Genomic DNA, 19,194 nt, shown 5'->3' on the forward strand with positions numbered 1-19,194 from the left:
TAGAGTAATACAATGCAAATCTGTAAAAGGTCCGTACACGAAAGTTCGTCGAATTTTTTCGAATGTCAACGAAAAATGTAAACATGCGACTTCAATTTTCGAACATAGGTACGTTCTTAAAGATATCAATAATATGTCGGGGTTGTCTAATAATAACATCGATAATTATCTGTGAAAGATAAATGTCAGTTGGTACTAGCAGCATTCTATCATTATTGTTTTATCAATCTGTGGTTGTCACTTTTCCCAAGAGTCTTCAGTCTTCCCAAGATTTTCACGAATTTTCAACCATCTCGTTCTATTTTAGGACGTATGAGTGATAAGAGATTTCCAATTATCCGTTAATTCCCATAAGTAATGAATGTCATAGAATAAATGATGTTAGTGTGAAGATAGTTCTATGAATAGTGTAGAGGTTCGAGTACGGGGCTTTGTCGCTAGCGCTCAATAATATGCTATGGAAATGCAAGAGTTGGAAGGGACGATGGCTGTGTGTGCTGCTGATGGTGATAGTGCTACCGATATTAGTTGCACAAAAGATCGGTGACCCTTATAAGATTCTCGGCATTCATCGAAGGGCAAGTCTTCCTGAGATACGCAAAGCGTACAGGCAATTAGCTAAAGAATGGTATATATTGCTGTTATTCGGAATTTTTCATTATTGGCATAAATTTTATTCGATAATTTATAATAATTATTATTACAGTAATAATTACATTATTTATTAATTATTTTACGCCCATTAAACCTCTCCAATATAATTTGTATTTACTGTGATTCACATAAAATAATTCTTGCTATCAATACAATCTTTATTTGTTCATTTTCTTAATTGCATATAATGTTCAAAGATTTATTTATTCATTATATATTTAGACTAATGTTATATTTTATAAATACATTTAGTATAAAATAATGATGTGTATCAGAGGATGAACAAATAAAGAAAAATATATCAGTATATTTTATTAGATTAATGTTTATTTTTCACAATGTTCAACAGGCATCCTGATAAAAATGAAGATCCAAATGCTGAGTCTCGATTTGTTGAGATTAAGCAAGCATATGAGCTGCTATCAGACACAGAAAGACGACAGGCTTACGACTTGTACGGGATAACCAACGAAGATGACCACATGTACAAACAGAGACATGATTATAGTCAATATGCTAGATTTAGGTATGTTTAATCTGTACCCACAAATTGTATATTTTTAGGTAGTAAGAAATAAAGAGCTGAAGTTGAAAAAGAGGACTTAAGCTCAGGTGTGCTTTGGGAGACATATTTCTAGCAATAGATTAAATCATGTACTGATCCTTTTCTATCATCTATTAAATAATAATTATAAATGTATGTTAAATTTCTAAAGTGATTTTTATTTTATAGAATAGGAAGGCGGATAAGCATATGGGCCACCTGATGGTAAGTGGTCACCAATGCCCATAGACATTGGCATTGTAAGAAATGTTAACCATCGCTTTCATCACCAATGCACCACCAACCTTGGGAACTAAGATGTTATGACCCTTGTGCCTGTAATTACACTTGCTCACTCACCCTTTAAACCGGAACACAACAATACCAAGTACTGCTGTTTTGCGGTGAAATCGAAACTAACTCTTTTTAAAAGTTTTTGTATAAAATAGCCCATTTGAAGTCTTATAGCCACAAACATTTTGTTTCAGCAATGACCCATTCGACTATTTCAGCACACACTTCAGAACCCAGGACCAAGACATAACCTTGTTCCACAAGTTGTCTATTACAGCAAGGTAAGTTGTTATTATTTTGTTATAATTAGTTAATATTAGTTATCTATGAAAAACATGTATCTGAGTGTAAAATACTTTTTTGGGAAAACCTTGTATTGATTTTATCTATCTTACTAAAAAATTAAATGTTCATAATATTATTATAAAGTCATTAATATATAATATATATTATCATAAGTCTGGTTTAGCATATGTTGTTTGTCACGAAATGCTCAACATGTTTGGGGAAACTACTGGTTCATTAATTATGTAGCAACGGCTTGTCGAAATCACTTTAATGACATAACACAGAGTATTTTCTTTCCTTTTGTATCTTCAAGTCAGTTAAGTATTTTTCATTATTGAAATTATCGAAATATGTGTGTAGCCATGTCTTGTCTTTGTAATATCAGTTGTGTACACTGTGTATTGGGAGAACATGGATTAGTTTTTACTTACATTAATAATATATATATAACAATCATTGCAACAATACTTTACTGTGCTTTGTGGATTTGTTAATGCTTGTTATTAGAAAAAAATAAATAGTAAAAGAAAAAAATAGAAAATAAAAACAAGGAGAAACAATGATAAAACTGCATTTACATTGTAATCCAAAGAAGTTATTAGTTAAATAATGACAATTAGATTAAAAATTTTGCCTAATACCTTTAAATGTGTCTAATATTGTTTATACATATAGATTGTTCCTTACTAATAAATCATCCTTACTAATAAATAAGGAGACATTTTCTGTTCAGTTGGGTAACTAAAAAAAACTACTAAACCAATATTTAACCTTTTGGGCCGGTTGATGTGGTTGGTAGATACTTGCCTTTCACGTTGAAGGTTGTTGATTCAATTCCCACCCAGGACAGACATTTGTGTGAATGAACACGTCTGTTTGTCCCGAGTCTGGGTGTAATTAACCTATATAAGTATGTATTTACAAAAGAAAAAGTATATCAGTTGTCAGGTTTCTACAGTACAAGCTCTGCTTAGTTTGGGATCAGATGGCTGTGTGTGAATAATGTCCCAGGATATTATTGTAATATATATAAAACTTATACCAGAAGATGAAACACATTTTAGGGATTGTTTTTAGTATACAATATTACTATAGCATGTCATATAGTAATAAATTAAATAAAAAAAAAGCCGAGATGGCCCTGTGGTAAGAACGCGTGAATCTTAACCGATGATCGTGGGTTCAAACCCGGGCAAGCACCACTGAATTTTCATGTGCTTAATTTGTGATTATAATTCATCTCGTGCTTTACGGTGAAGGAAAACATCGTGAGGAAACCTGCATGTGTCTAATTTCACTGAAGTTCTGCTACATGTGAATTCTACCAACCCGCATTGGAGCAGCGTGGTGGAATAAGCTCCAAACCTTCTCCTCAAAAAGAGGAGAGGAGGCCTTTAGCCCAGCAGTGGGACATTCACAGGCTGTTACGGTATGTCATATAGTGAACAATGAAATTTAAAGTGTTTTTTTTTTGTTTTTATTGCAGGCATTTCGAAAACAATATCTTAGAGAAGAGTGTTCACACACCTGCACTTGTTTTATTCTATACTGACTGGTGCTTTGACTGTGTTCGGTCAGCGACTGCTTGGAGACGACTTGTTGAAGCACTACAGCCGTTAGGGGTCACTCTAGCCACTGTCCATGCGGGTCACGAAGCTAACTTGGCCAGGCGGATAGGTGTCCACGGAGTCCCATGTCTAACTTTGATACTTGACAAACAAGTGTACATATATAAGGAAAGCTTGTCTTCGTTGCCTAAGATATTGGGTGAGTGTAGGATTAATAATTTTGGATGCATTTGAAATTTGCATCTCAAATTCGGGGTTAATAACAGTTGTTTTTCATATAGGGGTTGGTTGCCCCTTTAAACAACACCTCTCTCATCCCGAGTCACGTAATTTTTTTTACATGAGTTTTAATTTACGTGCAAAGGCACGTTTTTTTGCGTTCACGTGTGTATTTTTAAAGTTCTAGACTACGATTATTTTGCATTATAAATATTTATTGTTGTTTTATAATAATTTATTATTATATTATAATAATTTATTATTATATTATAATAATTCATTATTATTTATTATTAAACGCTGGAAAACAGTGGACGAAAATGTGGGGCTCGCTGGTGTCTAAGGCGCCGAGTGCGCCCCGAACATCGGAATACCCACTAAATAACCAGCGGTACCCTTTCTGTCATAACGAGGAGCACCACGGGTTCGCTTGCGCACGCTACTAAATGTCATCTTCGGCTGATATAGTGTGTAAATAAAGAATAAAATTACAAGCTCATAGCAGAAGGTAACATTTTGTTTCAGATTTCATTCGTTGGAAATTCCCATACAAACAGATAAGTCACCTGACCGATCGAAACGTGGACATGTTCGTGAGCGACTTTGAAGACAACAAGGTGAAGGCTCTGATATTCGAGGAGCGGCAAGTCATCCGCCTCCGATACTTGATCACCGCTTTCCATTACCGTGATCGTGTTTCATTCGCGTGAGTTATTACGTTGAATTTCTTTATAACCGATTGTTCTGTAATCATCTTAGCGCTCGGTATACCCTAATTGAGAGTTCGAGTGTCAGATGACGTCAGCGTATTATATGTTATTGTGTGTTAATGTGTGCGTGAGATCGGTATATAAGCTCACATGTTTATACAATTCTCGTGTGTATCGTCTCGACATTTACATAATTCTTTTTGTTGTCTACGTTTATTATATGCTATATCTACTGTCGATAGATTCAATTATTCTACACTTAATAATTAGTAAGCAATTAATGGGTCGGATAAAATTTTCATTTTTTTATTCATTATTCCAGTTTCGTGGATATATCCGCCCAAAATACCCAAAAAGTCAAAGCCCGGTACAAGATCCAGCGCAGCATGGACACTATGGTGCTGCTCAAGGAGGACAGCGAGGAGCCCGCCGCCACCGTCAGCACCACCGAGATCCCCTCGCAGACGCTGCGACAGCTGATAGAGGCCAATCAGATGCTCACCCTGCCGAGATTATCTTCCCAGGCGAGTCCGACTACCTAGCAGCCGATATGATCGTCAAATTAATTGTAAATTGAAAATTTCCCCCTTTACAAACCGCACTACAAGAACTATTTCACTCACCAATATATGCCAGCCGATCCGCGAACGAACGGCGGGCGCTCGGGCCGGCCGATTTCGGCGGACACTGCAGAAAGTGCGGGTCCGGTATATAACCCTCGGTCGCCCGCAGAGCGTGCTGGACGCGGTGTGCCCGGTGGAGTGGCGCGCGGCGCGGCGGCGGCTGTGCGGCGTGCTGGTGTGCGGCGCGCGCGCGCCCGCCGCGCTGGCGCCGCTGCGCGCGCTGGCCCGCCGCGCGCCCGAGCGCCTCAACTACGCCTACGTGTACGCGCACGCGCAGCCAGACTTCGTCGGCGCGCTCGCCAACGGCTCCGGTGAGCCCGCCTCGTTACCCTGAGCTCCTCGCTTAAATAATACCATCGTTGACCCTGAAATTGTAGCTATGAATGCTGCAGAATAAAATGTGATCTCCACGTTTCGAGGTGCCGGAGAAACAATTTAATAGAATGAGAAAGAAGTATTCTCGATGTTCCACACGACGTTTCATAGAATCCATCTTCTTAAGAAGCGCTCAAGCACCCGTAGCCTATTTGGCCTTTGTCCTTGAGCCCTTCTCGGCCCAAGTGCGCGCCCTATCCACCATTTCGCAAATGATTGTCCGCTACTGTCATATCACCGCCACGTTTATGTCTGTCGTCATTTCAGAGAGTTTGAGTCCCAATATAAAGCGTATCGAAAACGATATGTTTAAAACATCCAAATTGCAGACGTATTCAAGTAAAAATCGTATCTAGCACAGTAGTAGGTAGCTGTATATATTCGCTTCAGGCATCGACATATCATCACTCGAACATCGTATCGTGGTGATCTGGCGTCGCGAGGCGACTCGCATCCAGTACGAGTGGCTCAACGAGACGTGGCCCACGTGCAGCCAGTGTCGACCCGACGAGCTGGAGGAGGGCGCCGCCCGGGGGGAGGAGGCCGTGAGATACCACGAGAGACTGAACGAGACGAAGAGGGCCCTGGAGCAGCTCGTGAAGAGACTGCTCAAACCCAATGAGGTGGTGGCGTATGAAACTCGCGTTAAGGTAAGTCCACACGACCTGGGCTCGAAATTTAATGGAATAACAAATGCGGCTTTTGTATTAGTAGTCAAAACGATGAAACTCAATATTATACTTTACAAACTGTGAGCAAATTTTATTTAAATGTACAAGAAATAAAAACCAATGTAATTTAGAAGAGAAATTTAGTATATGAAATTTAATAATATTATCCCCCAGGAACTGGTGGACGAAGCGGTGAAGGGCCCGCTGTGGCGCGCCGTGTGGCGCCTGTGCGAGTGGGCCGAGCGAGCGCTGTCGGCGCTGCGCACGCAGCACGCGCTGTCCGCGCTGTCCGTGCTGGCCACCGTGGCGCTCGTGCTGGCCGCCGGCTACTTCATGGCCTACCTCATGTGAGTACGCAGCACGCGCTGTCCGCGCTGTCCGTGCTGGCCACCGTGGCGCTCGTGCTGGCCGCCGGCTACTTCATGGCCTACCTCATGTGAGTACGCAGCACGCGCTGTCCGCGCTGTCCGTGCTGGCCACCGTGGCGCTCGTGCTGGCCGCCGGCTACTTCATGGCCTACCTCATGTGAGTACGCAGCACGCGCTGTCCGCGCTGTCCGTGCTGGCCACCGTGGCGCTCGTGCTGGCCGCCGGCTACTTCATGGCCTACCTCATGTGAGCACGCAGCACGCGCTGTCCGCGCTGTCCGTGCTGGCCACCGTGGCGCTCGTGCTGGCCGCCGGCTACTTCATGGCCTACCTCATGTGAGTACGCAGCACGCGCTGTCCGCGCTGTCCGTGCTGGCCACCGTGGCGCTCGTGCTGGCCGCCGGCTACTTCATGGCCTACCTCATGTGAGTAGTCCACTGTAGTCCACTGACGGGTCTGACACCCAAAAAATGAGGCAGGCCATTTATATAAATGCGCAAGTATGCTGATAAGTGGTTATAGGTTCATAATTATTGGGACTCCTGGCATTTGCATGTATAGATATTGTCGTAATTTGACTGGATAGTGCGATTATATTATATAGCCTTTCCCTATATAGTAACCTAAATTCAGCAAATGCAATATCTTAAGATATTAAGGTATTCCCTGTGCATGTAATAACACTAATTCACTCACCCTAGAAAAAAGCAATACAAAGTGTTTATATAGACGTACGTTTTGGTGAGTTCTTCTAATAATTACTTTGTATTTATAACAGACGAGTAGAAGAGGAATCGGTCCAACGCCAGAAAGAGGAAAGGCGTCGGCAGAACGGCACGAAACGAAACAACAATGAGCAGCAGCCTGAGATGCGATTGCACGAGCTACGAGCCGAGAAGTATAACGGACTAGTCAGGTCAGTTGGGTATCGTACTTGGACGATAAGACCCTGACCAATAACAGGACTCCAAGACGTGTCCTTAGGTTCTCAAATAAACAAGGTGAAAAAACAACATGAGTTGTAAAATACTTCCCACGGGCCAGGGAGTTGATAATGTGAGTGATTACCTCAGAGCGATGCTACCACAGCGCATCAAAGCTGATGCTAAAATAACCTGACGAAGGTTACACTAACGTACTAGTTACACCAAAATTGAAAAAGCATGACCGAAGGATATAGGATCGGTATGGACAGGTCAGGGCCCTGCATCCTAACTCGACTTATAAAAAACATGGGGAATGAACCATTGTATTGTCACATTTTAAATTTGTGCATCATCTCGTAATCTCCTCCACTAAAAGAGAATCCTTAGCCCAGTGGTGGGACATTTAAAGGCTGTTGCTTTACTTTTTTTTTACAAATTGGATATATAAGAATGGCTTGCCCAAGTTATTATGACGTATTAACCTTTATAAATTACCATAATTAAGATGCGAAATTTTAATCATTCGATTTAAATAATATATCGATTTGAATAATATCATTTGCAGGTTGCTTAAGCCAGGTTGTCGGACTATTGTCCTGCTGGTCGACGGGCAGAGCCGAGTGCAGCTGTTGTCTAAATTCCACAAGATCGTTTGGCCTTATCGAAAGTAAGTTCAATTTGTATAATATTTGCACATAACGCAATATTTGTGATTAATACTAATTTCATAAACGTGAAAGTATAAGGGCGGGTGGATGGGTCTTTGTTACTCTTTTACGCAAAAACACCAGTACGGATTTGGATGTATTTTAAATATCTAAATTACCAGGTTGACACAAGAGAGAGGGCCTCTCTTCACACACGGGCGTAGCGGTGGGTGAAAGCTAGTTTGTTATAATATCGTATTTAAGTACCATGTTGAACTACTACAACAGTACCGGGGCGATAATCTCGTAAACGAGTGTGGCATTAGAGAGAGAACGTAAAGTGTTCGTGCGCGGCGGCAGGAACAAGACGCTGCTGTTCGCGTACCTGTGCGTGGACCGGCACGTGGAGTGGTTCCGGCGCGTGCTGCAGCTGTCGCTGGGCGGCGGGGAGCTGCGCGTCAACGCGCGCAACTGCGTCGGCACCGTGCTGGCGCTCAACCCGCACCGCAAGTACTTCTGCATCTACCACGCCAAGCACCCCGAGTGTGCCAAGCCGCACAAGGTAACGAGTTGATACTCGGTTTGATACCACTATAATAATTTACATTTAATTTATTCTTGTAAAATTACGATTGAGATGAGCTAATAGAGGCTACAAAAATAAAGTATATCTTGATATTATTAAAAGTACTCCCGCTCCAAATACTTCCAACGCAAAGTCATAGCGTAGTAGCCAGAACTGTTTACAAAACTTTTTGACAACAATAGTTTTCTAAAATCAAGTTTTTTCCAGTTGGAAGTTATAAATTTAAGTTTCATTAGACCAGAAAATTTATCCTATCGATAAATAATAAAATAATACATATATATATATATATATATATATATATATATCGATATAAAATGATACAAGTTTCGTTTTTGTTTAAATATAATATAAGTGTGATGGTATGGAGACGAATTAGCAGTAATGTGGGCTGTACTGTGAGCAGCGCATGAGCCGCATGACGGTGTCGCTGGGCGGGCGCGCCGCGGACCCGGAGGCGGGCGCCTTCATCGGGTTCACCACCGACCCGGACTCCTCCGACGACGACCGCTACGACCCACCGTTGTTGCTGCAAGGTAGCCCATTAAAGTTATATTATTTGTTAGCTGTCCATCCCGACTTCCTACTGATAATATTCCAAAATTATATCCATATAACACCTTACAGTTGAAACCTGTGTTCCATATTTCAATTTTCTAGACTCACTCAGTTTTAGCTTTGGTATAGATAATTTTTCTAAATAAACAACCTAACGAACGCAAAGCGCATTTGTCATATACAAACTCTCCAATTTTATAATATTATTATTCATAGATAAAACAATTAATTTATATTTCTTTTAATTTTAGAAAACCTTTTGGATGGTCTCGGAAATTGGCTGGACCGCCTGTTCGAAGGGAGCACCCACCGATACTACGTCAACTACTGGCCAGATATGACGACCAAGTGAATTTATACATAAAAACTCCTTGGTTACCCCAGAGCCTCATTTATGGGCTTAATTTTTTTTTTGTTACAATGATGAGTTGGCTGTTTATGTTTAAAGGAAACGGAGGTACCTTTACAGCCTTTTTTGTCTGTAATCAAATATACTGCCCAGATATAATAAGATTTTTCGACCACTTATATGGTAGGATGATGTTTAGACATTCATGAGTATATTGATGTTGATATTATCTATGATATACCATAGAGCTATTTATTTATTTTTAAAGTTAACTTGCAAGACACAAAGTAGTTACATTTAAATTAACAGGTGAGATAATTAAACTATTAATTTATCTGGCATGAAAATCAATGAATACTAACTATACTCATTTTTATTATTCATATATTATTTTACTTAAACATGATATATTAAATAACCAAAGAAGTAAATCATTCAGTTTTTAAAATTTAAATTTAATCTATAATTTAATTAGCTCACTACAAATAAAAATATTGCTATCTCTTTCACTTAAGGGTTAAAGATAATGTAAGTATTATATTTGTTTTTATTCGTCACCAATGTAATATATAACCTCAATATACAATGAATGTTAATAGTGTGGGTTATGGTGCCCGTCTCTTAAATAGTTACTGATAGTATCACGTTAGAGGCACAGTCTGATAGAGATATATTATAAGTAATATCGTCACTTGATCTGCGATACAAATTGTTTATGATTTATTTGAAAGAACTCTTTATTTTTTTTTTTAATATATTTTCTTCGGTCTTTGCGATTTTAAAGTATTAAATAAAATTATTTCAATTTAATTTGAGTTTTCTCAAAATTACTACATTAGAAATGTCTAAATAATTTTTATGTGGTAATCTCAATATCTTTAAAATAATTTTATTTAATATTTTTATGTATTTAATCAATATTAAACTAAATTAATTTGTTATGATCTGTTCATTTACAAATTAATGTTTTTTTTTTTATTGTGATGTCAATAATGGCGTCTTTGCGATTTTATTTTTATAATGTATTAGTGAATCTTATGTTGAATTCAATTGATATCCACGTTTGATAAGTATTCACACTTTTCTAAGAGGTAAAAATTAGGCGTTCTTTCACCATCAACACGGCTAGTCTTGCTAACGACAGTATTAAAAGCACTATAGTCGTTTTTGACAATAATAAAGTATGTTGCCATAGATATTATTTTACATTTAAAGAACATATCAGAATAACGTATAAAAATGTTCGTAACAATTCCTCAGGCTGGCAAAATAAGACAATAAATACAGTATTTTTCTTAAAATTGAAATCGAATAACAAAATACTCTTCTGTTTGATATGAAAATTCATACATAAATGTTAACCACAAAAAAATAATCTTACTTGGAGATTTCAAAGTCAAATACCGCGCAACGTTTTTATATGTTTTTACTTTGAGGTTATTTTGAGTAGTTATATACTTGATAAAATTATGAGAATAGATTTTAAAAACATTTACGAAATGTGTGTCCGATTACATATTTCTTGTAATACATCTCCTCTTTAGTGTAATGTCTATGGCAATTACGGATTTAAATATCTTATCCATAGATAATAAAATTCTAGCTTCAAACATTTCTCTCTATATGCTGATATTGCAATTTTTATTATAATATTATTAAACCTGTATCAGTGCCTAAGAACGGTCTCTGACATAAGTTCTTAAAATAATTGAATACCTTAATATTTATGAAATATAGAAGTAATATTTGTAGATACTGGAGAAGTTTTAATTGTTAGTTACTTCTATGAATTCTGGTATCTTTAATTGTTTATAAGGAGTATTTAAGTAATCTAGACCAGCCCCAATGTTATTCGAAATCATTAAATTTTACCTATATACAGATTATCGAATCAGTTTCATAACATTTTCATTCTATTACCTCAGTCTAAAAAACCGTCGCAATGAACATATTTTTAAGTAAATATATTGTTTTAAATAAACTCAATATAATATGATTCTTTGTCTATGGTCTAATGTAAACTTTTGTAATCTGTACATGGGAATCCAGACCACAATATAGATATCAAATTACAAAATTTTAACTAAAATTATGCTAACAATGAAATCATAAGCACTATTAGCGTTTACTTATTTTCCTTTTGTTTAGATAATCGGTTTTTGAATATAGTTTTCTTTTTTTATCGTCATACAGATTAATTATTGTTTCCAGCAAGTTCTATATAGTGGTCTCAATATTTTTAAAACGGTTCCAAGCTTCATAATATAAGCTAATACTTTCGATATCTATTAATAATATTTGTAAATTAAACATCTATTGTTTTAGGCCAATTTTTATCATTTAAGGACTATATGTTACTAGTCAAAATGTTACCAAATATTAGTTAAATGTTGTAAATAGCATAGATTGCAAAATTCTATTATATAAGAACATGTTCTCGTTACAAAACTTGTATTATTGTCGAAGACCAAGACAGCATCAGGTTCCTTACCTTATAATTAATAAGTAAATCAAAACAAGATATAAAAATATCTCATAACTCTTGACTAACGTGAGCTACTTTGCGTTTTTCCTGAAATAAATTAGTGCCATTTTAAATTTTAAGGTCTTTTGTAAGTCAAAGACAGTATTGCAATCTATGTCTATGGTTATATAGTTATTAAGTAGTTACAATTTTAATGTTGCCTATACTTTGCCATGTCAGTAGCAGCAGTGAGCATGTATATTTATATAAAATTTTTAAAATTTTTTATGTATGCAAAATGAACTATCGTTGAATTTTTTAGTTTGTTATCTTGGCAGGTCCGTTATAAAAAGATAAACATTTTAGTCCTAGTATCCTGTATGGTGTTATGTGTTTTCATGACAAATATTATTTGTATTGGTTACAAGTTGATATTTTCAAAAATAATGTCTTATAACAACAATGCATATAAAAAACTTTGTTATACTTTGAAAATATTGAAGAATTTATTTTCTGTTAAGAAATGCAATATAACAATATTTCGAGCTCAATATCCTTTGTATTATGTATGGTTGATTACATTTATAAAATTATATTAAATAGTATACAAGTCAGTTCTAGAGGCTTTATTCCTAAAATATTTTGAAAGTAAATATTTTAAAACATTAATATTAATTTATAATTTCGGTAGCTTCTGATTCTGTTGTACACAATCTCTCAAATACTACTAGTAAAATGTGTTCGTACTACCAGTAGTACTAACACATTTTAAACAGACTTCAAAAAAGGAGGAGGTTCAGTAACAGTATATACATTATATATGATTATTTAGGTTCTCTTAATAATTTCTATTGATGAACCAATTTTGATGTTTATTTTTGCATTGGAATTAGACATTGTTAAGAATTTATTTCATGCAAGTTGTTATATATATGAGTTTTTTTTTCTGTTTGTAAATAATGTTTTCTTTTTAAATTCAGTACATTAGAGCGAGACAACAAATACTCTATTGTCAAATTCGTTTGAGAGGAGATGTGTATAATAGAATTGAAATGTGCCATTCTTATCCATTAATCAAGAAATTAATAATCTAGGACAACATTAAAAATAAAATTGTGATGTCCAGTGTTGTAAAATTGTGTGGATCGATTCCTGTTTGATCATTTAAGGTGACTTTCCCTTTCTTATTTAATAATTTGCATTTGGTAAACTATTTTTTGTTTCCATTAAATCTGTTGAGTGTTAAGAATTTATGTGAAATGCACTTTCAGTACAGTTTGATGGTAAAATCACAAACTTATATCATAGATATTTATTAAAATTCACTTTTGCAAACCTATTAAAACTATTCATGTTTATTTATATTATGCTCTAATAAAATGGTAACTATCTTATTTAGCCAAGTTTTTATATATATTCATTTTGTGGTTAATAAAATAATTCTCATGACAAGGGGATTTTTCGTTTATTATAATCAAAACATAAATATGTTATGTTTCATCCAACTAAAGAAGTGTGTGGTTTATTGTGAAATATATTCTTAATTTAGGTTAATTATCATCATGTTTAGTGTCTGTATATTGTTGACGGAGCTTTTTGTCTATTCATACGAAATTATACTGTTATTTTATAATCTACTTTTAAAATACACAATTTCCTGATCTTTATTCCAGTCTCCATTTGTACAATAAAATATAAAAATTTGTTCTTGTATTATTGTTTTATTTATTAAATAATAAAGGTATAAATAAAAGTCATTATAATAATTAATAATTATTTGTACATTAAAACAAAATTGAATGCTTTTAAAATAAATTATCTACTGATATTGAAATTGCTTACTGGACATGATTTGCATCACTCAAGTCTTTTCAACTAAACTCTTATCTGAAAGAAATATTTGTACATTAGTAAAAATCAAAGAAATAAACTTGAATTTCGAGGTAAATTAAGGATTTTGCTAGATGGAGATTAGATAATAAGTGGAACTCTGCCTCAATAGCTTTGAAAGGTGTTTTTGAATGATTATTGCAATTGGCTAGCTTTGCCTGTTCGAGGTTCTTCAAATATCTTGTTATGTACTAAATTGGAATATTCGGTAAATATAATTGATAGATACATTTGTGAAAAAGTCAGAAGTAATATAACAAGTGTTCCATACTAAATCATTTTTTTTAATACAATTCAAGTTCTTCCTGTCTCACCTGATATTAATAATTAATTATTATGAAGTATTTTTCTTTTTTGGATTTAACTCAAATTCACAGTTAGCATATGCTAGACCTATTCCCATGCCCATCCCAGCTATAACTGGCCATCTCCGCCGACCCAGGAACAAAACAGAGGACAGAGCACCTAGTACAACACCACTTCCTGCAAAGGAAATACAAATATTATCCATCATATTCTCATTTATCATTATATCAAGTAACAATAATTTTATAGATATTTTGCAAATAATTATTCATGTTTATTCACTGACAACAATCAAATTGAATGCTTGTATTATTCATATATCAGCCTTTTCATATAAGAGTTATGTGATTGATACGGCTTCTATACCTGGTTGCTAGACTCATTTTTAACCATAAAACAAACCTACCAGTTTTAATAATCGCATCAGTTAGACACATGTCTAACTTCGCTGAGTATTCGTCTTCGATACCATTTTTGCCTTTCGCCATTCTGGTAACAATATTATTTAATTAGAAACAATGTATTTCCAGTAAATAATTTTAAATTATTTGCAAAGTAAGTAATGGAACTTTTACATAATTCGGCACTGAAAGAGAAATTGACAGCCACATACATGACATAATATAATATGACTTAACCATCAGCGAAGATGAATATATCAATTTTAGCAATGAAAAAAAAAATATTAGTGATGACACATTAATAAGTGAATTATTTTTTTTTTTCTTAACTGATTTGTATATGTAAGTACATTTTGTTGTATACACGCTAAAACTTAAAAGTGTATAAAGAAACGTATATATTTTTCCAAAACAGCTGATATTTACATTGACATTTGACAATGACAGGAATTGACAATTCAAACTGACGTTTTAAAATTGAATTTCAGTGCAATTTCTTTTAATTGAACCTCTTATACAAATGCTTTCGTATTTATCATTATTTGTCATGTAATTTGAATCAAAATCCATTTTATTAAGGCTTAAACTAAAAATAATTCTTTAATTGTCTTTGGCCTGTCTTATGTTATTATAATACGAACTACGAATTTTGTCATACTTTGTAACATGTTACGCATTATATTAAAAGAATGATTTGTTAGTCATATTATTAAGTGTCGAACATGTTATCTACTCGGGTAAATAAAGCCAGGCTCCAGGTTAAGCTTGTGGCAAGGCATACAAGTACTACATCGGATACGAAATCTATACAATCGCCGAATCCAGCTAAAATTTCTAGTGATATGATAGGTCCTCCCGACCCTGTGTCCAATCTTAGAAAAATTATATTTAAGAAACCTAAAAACGAGACGTTTTTAGAAGAAAGATATCGAAAATTAAGGATGGAAGTACAGGAATGGAACCACAATTTTTGGGCTCAGCACAATTCAAGGTTTTTTGAGGTAATTTCCATATTAAATTACAATGTAACACATTGTAATAGATTTCAATGTGACCCTATTAATTTAAATATAAATTCTGTGACTGTCATATATGCAGAATAAAAATATAAGAGATATTTTTTCCTGTTTCTTGTGGTGTGCCAGTTTGAAATTTGAATCAAGAATACAACAAAATTTGAGACAGCACAACATATCTACCAAATATTAGCAATATCTATTGGGTGTTATCAGTATTACATAATTACTATAAACTTTTTTATTTACTGTAATCTCATATTGCAAAATATATATTGCCTTGTTTAATAATTTTGGAATTATTACAGGAGCGTGATTTATATTTGAAGAACAATTTGCCTGAAGGGAAGACAAATCTCTCTGCTGATGAGATGAGTGTATTTTACAAAGCTTTTCTTGATAAAAATTGGAAAACTCATCTTAACTACAATAAGGAGTGGTATAAAAAGAATTTAACACTACTAGGGTTAGCTATACAAGTCAGAATTACAAAGTTATTTCGAAGGAAAGGTTCAAATTAATGGCTTACTTTATATGTAGTAATTGAAAGTTAATATTTAGTCTAGATATCATTTAAAAAAACATTTTTAATTTTTATGTAGTATGTAATAGGAATGTAATATAATGTAAAGTAATAAAGTTTTATTTTTAAAGTGATCATTTTTTCTTCCTTAATATTTGTTTTCCTATATTTAAACAAGCAGTCTTTACTCAAGAAAAGTATACAAATAAAAATATGATATTACAGCTTTTATGTCATTTCAATTTTGTTATTTATTTTTAGTATTTGTTTAATTTATCATAATTTGGATACAAATGAAGTTATGTGATGTTAGAAATCTTGAAATAAAAACTAAAGGAAGAATTAAGATTTAAATGTAATATAAATAATAAAGTAAAATATTTGTAGTATAAATTTTATGTTTTATATTTTATTTTAACCTATACTCTTTTGACTAAATGAAAAAGTTTTTATTAAACAGTAATAATAATTGTTATACCACATATAATTTGATGTGTCTAATGACATATATTGTCAAATATTTTAAAACTACTACTAAATGTTTTTTAATTATGTATAAATTGATGGTATATGATTTGAAGTTTTATAATTTAATAAAAAAATGTATATTGCATTCAAATGGCTACTCGGTATGGTTGTGACCATGTGGGTTTTATTATGTTCTCTTGACATATACTGGAAGAAAAGTGTGAAAAAATATTTTGGTAAGTTTTCAGAATATCCAGATTTATTAAGATCAATTAAATAATTACCTACACTATTTATATTTCAGAATATGACTTTCAAAAGCTATTGCTACCATTCTACAAAAATACAAGTATTATACAAGAAAACTTCTTTGAAACGAAAGACGAAATAAAAGTATCTAATGATAATCTACATAATAATATTTATCTTCAATTTTTTATGTGTTTTGCTGGCGTCTGTATGGTTTTAATAGTTAATAAAAAAGATGAAATTATAACATTTACGAAAAGAAAATTAATTGACTTAAATTTTGATATAATTGAAGCCTATTTTCGGATAAAATGTATATGTTTGAGAAAAACCGCCAAAGAAATTAGTGATACCATAATAAAAATTATAAAAAAAATATATTCACGACTTAAAGTAAACAAAGGTCGTAATATTAATTTAATTTTGATAAATAAATTGGAAGAAATGAACCAAGAGCGCAGAAATTTAAATCACATTTTAATGCCTGTAATTCAAGAAAACAAAAATATAAGAATGCAATATCATTTAAAGCCAATTTGTAATAATAAAAGTATAGTTTATAATGTATTTTCACAAAAACCAATATTGGAGAACCGATCCATAAATGTGGGTTTTCAAAAATTGTATTTAGTGACTCACCGAGAAAATATTTTCTTAAAAACAAGACTAAAAAATATAACACAAGAAAAAGAAGATGTTGAACGAAAACTAATTGAATTAATAAATCGAGTTTGCCAATCGAAGAACAATGATCTCAAAGTTTATTGCAGTCAGTTCATAGTTCAAACTAAGAATAATTTGCTAAATTCCGATGTAAAAGCTGAAATACAAAAATTTCTTGAAAAATCTTCTGATCATAAAACATGGCTTTCAAACAATAGGCGAATTAATTCTTTAAAACTAACGGAGCTTATTAACAGTTCAACTACCTTAAAAGAATACACTCCAAAATTAAAATGCGTGTCCGAGACGCAGATTCAAAACTACTTTTGGACAGTGAAAAATAAAGATGGAATTATTGAAAAACTTTACGAATATGGTTGTGACTTTCAAAATGGCGATACGGTCAGAAGAATAAGACAATATTCAGTATATTATGATACAGAACGCTTCGTAGACTTATCTAAGTAAACTTAAATTATTTAGTTTGTAAACCTACATTTTGTATACTTATGTTTAACTATTTATATTTATCTTTCAGTTCTACGACGCTTATTAATAATCCAAAGGCAGATATATCGAATTTACTTTATGTCACAAACCAAAGGTTTTTATCTGGTTCGCAAGCATTTAAAAACTTTCTGCAAAATAATAAAAGTATTGTAGTGAAACGACCAAGATCGCCTAATTCAACAATATGTATAGCGATTTAGGTTTGTTTTAATAGTTTCCAACAATAAACGAATATTTGTTATTTTGAAAATAAACGAATTGCTTATTCTTTTATTTTGTCTGTTAATTGTGTTATCTACTTAATATATGGCCCAAAATAGATATGGACATTCAGTCTTAAAATCTTACTAAGTAACAACTAATCAATAAATAAGTAACAATATTAACTTCAAATTTACGGATAGATAATCCTTTTAGAAGTAAAATCTAGATTTATAAATATTGTAATTATCAAGGTAGATAGTAATATATAAAAAATGCGAATGCTTTTATATGGCAACTTTATTTGATTTGCTGCCAGAGTGGTTGTTATTATGAGTTTGTAATTTTGTTTAAAACGACTGCGTATATTTTTTTTTCGGTAAGTTTGATTCGTAAAATTTATTTTGCTAACACAGTTGTCTTGTTTATTGATTTATTTTAAATGATAAAAAACAATTACCTAAAACATTACAATTTTGTAGGCGTTTTTGACAAATGTCAAGAAATCTTTTGAAACTTAGAAAATGTTGCCATTACATATTGTATTTATTTTAGGATAAAATATTTATGGCTCAGAGTCTACAAGAAATCGACTTAAGTTCGGTATCGTGGAAAAGTATTAAAAATGATAGCCTTGATCTTGAATATGCCGTTACGATCCCCAGACCAATAGCTAATGCTTTATGGAAAGAACTTGAAGAAACTCTATGTTATTATACTGGAGATTTAGCGAAAATAAAGTATAATTTTGTATTTTTATACATTAACATATAACTTATTTTTTTTAAGTTATAGTTCGTTTATTATATACATTTCAGAGTTTTTGGTAAGATTTATCCGTTACCTCGCCAACAAGTGGCCTATGGCGATCCCGGCATTTCCTACACGTATTCTGGGATCACAGTTCCGGCACTACCATGGACTCCCGAAATACTCAATATAAGAGACTTTTTGTTCAAATTAAAGGGTATTAAATATGATTTCGTCTTGGTAAATAAGTAAGTCATATAATCTCTTAAGTTTTAATAAGTAAACTAACCTCTAGTTGTTATTTTTAAATCTTATTTTTTCGGTAGGTACAGAAATGGAAATGATCATATGGGTAAACATAGAGACAATGAACC

The 19,194-nt window shown here is 33.6% G+C and overlaps 2 protein-coding genes and 1 long non-coding RNA gene across 3 annotated transcripts; 2 read left to right on the forward strand and 1 right to left on the reverse strand.

Moving 5' to 3' along the window:
* The first annotated feature begins 246 nt into the window (after window positions 1–246).
* LOC126769971 (dnaJ homolog subfamily C member 16) lies at window positions 247–13,441 on the forward strand. The gene is made up of 14 exons (XM_050489041.1): window positions 247–628; window positions 1,004–1,180; window positions 1,687–1,773; window positions 3,267–3,547; window positions 4,093–4,273; window positions 4,600–4,801; window positions 5,010–5,211; window positions 5,666–5,925; window positions 6,121–6,293; window positions 7,092–7,229; window positions 7,805–7,906; window positions 8,247–8,448; window positions 8,879–9,008; window positions 9,282–13,441. The coding sequence occupies exons 1-14, from the start codon at window positions 453–455 to the stop codon at window positions 9,380–9,382; spliced, it is 2,412 nt and encodes an 803-aa protein (XP_050344998.1). The 5' UTR covers window positions 247–452; the 3' UTR covers window positions 9,383–13,441.
* A 159-nt stretch (window positions 13,442–13,600) lies between these two features.
* LOC126770121 (uncharacterized) lies at window positions 13,601–14,668 on the reverse strand. The gene is made up of 3 exons (XR_007669436.1): window positions 14,446–14,668; window positions 14,048–14,216; window positions 13,601–13,730 (listed from the first exon to the last, which is right to left on the reverse strand). It is a non-coding gene; the product is annotated as an uncharacterized LOC126770121 (long non-coding RNA).
* A 1,824-nt stretch (window positions 14,669–16,492) lies between these two features.
* On the forward strand, window positions 16,493–18,103 carry LOC126770025 (uncharacterized). Its single transcript, XM_050489145.1, has 3 exons — window positions 16,493–16,683; window positions 16,752–17,823; window positions 17,898–18,103. Exons 1-3 carry the CDS (start codon window positions 16,581–16,583, stop codon window positions 18,067–18,069), a joined length of 1,347 nt encoding a protein of 448 aa, XP_050345102.1. The 5' UTR covers window positions 16,493–16,580; the 3' UTR covers window positions 18,070–18,103.
* The last annotated feature ends 1,091 nt before the right edge of the window (window positions 18,104–19,194 follow it).

This window comes from Nymphalis io, chromosome 8 (genome assembly GCF_905147045.1).
Source record: "Nymphalis io chromosome 8, ilAglIoxx1.1, whole genome shotgun sequence".
Lineage (NCBI taxonomy): Eukaryota > Metazoa > Arthropoda > Insecta > Lepidoptera > Nymphalidae > Nymphalis > Nymphalis io.

Bases quoted from the DNA above. Each gene is read 5' to 3' on its own strand.
- LOC126769971 (XM_050489041.1), top strand. From the start codon at position 453: ATGCTATGGAAATGCAAGAGTTGGAAGGGACGATGGCTGTGTGTGCTG. The intron at 5,926-6,120 runs GTAAGTCCACAC...ATTATCCCCCAG, and splicing joins CGTATGAAACTCGCGTTAAG to GAACTGGTGGACGAAGCGGT. The intron at 7,907-8,246 runs GTAAGTTCAATT...GCGCGGCGGCAG, and splicing joins ATCGTTTGGCCTTATCGAAA to GAACAAGACGCTGCTGTTCG.
- LOC126770025 (XM_050489145.1), top strand. From the start codon at position 16,581: ATGTATATTGCATTCAAATGGCTACTCGGTATGGTTGTGACCATGTGG. The intron at 16,684-16,751 runs GTAAGTTTTCAG...TTTATATTTCAG, and splicing joins AAGTGTGAAAAAATATTTTG to AATATGACTTTCAAAAGCTA. The intron at 17,824-17,897 runs GTAAACTTAAAT...TTTATCTTTCAG, and splicing joins CGCTTCGTAGACTTATCTAA to TTCTACGACGCTTATTAATA.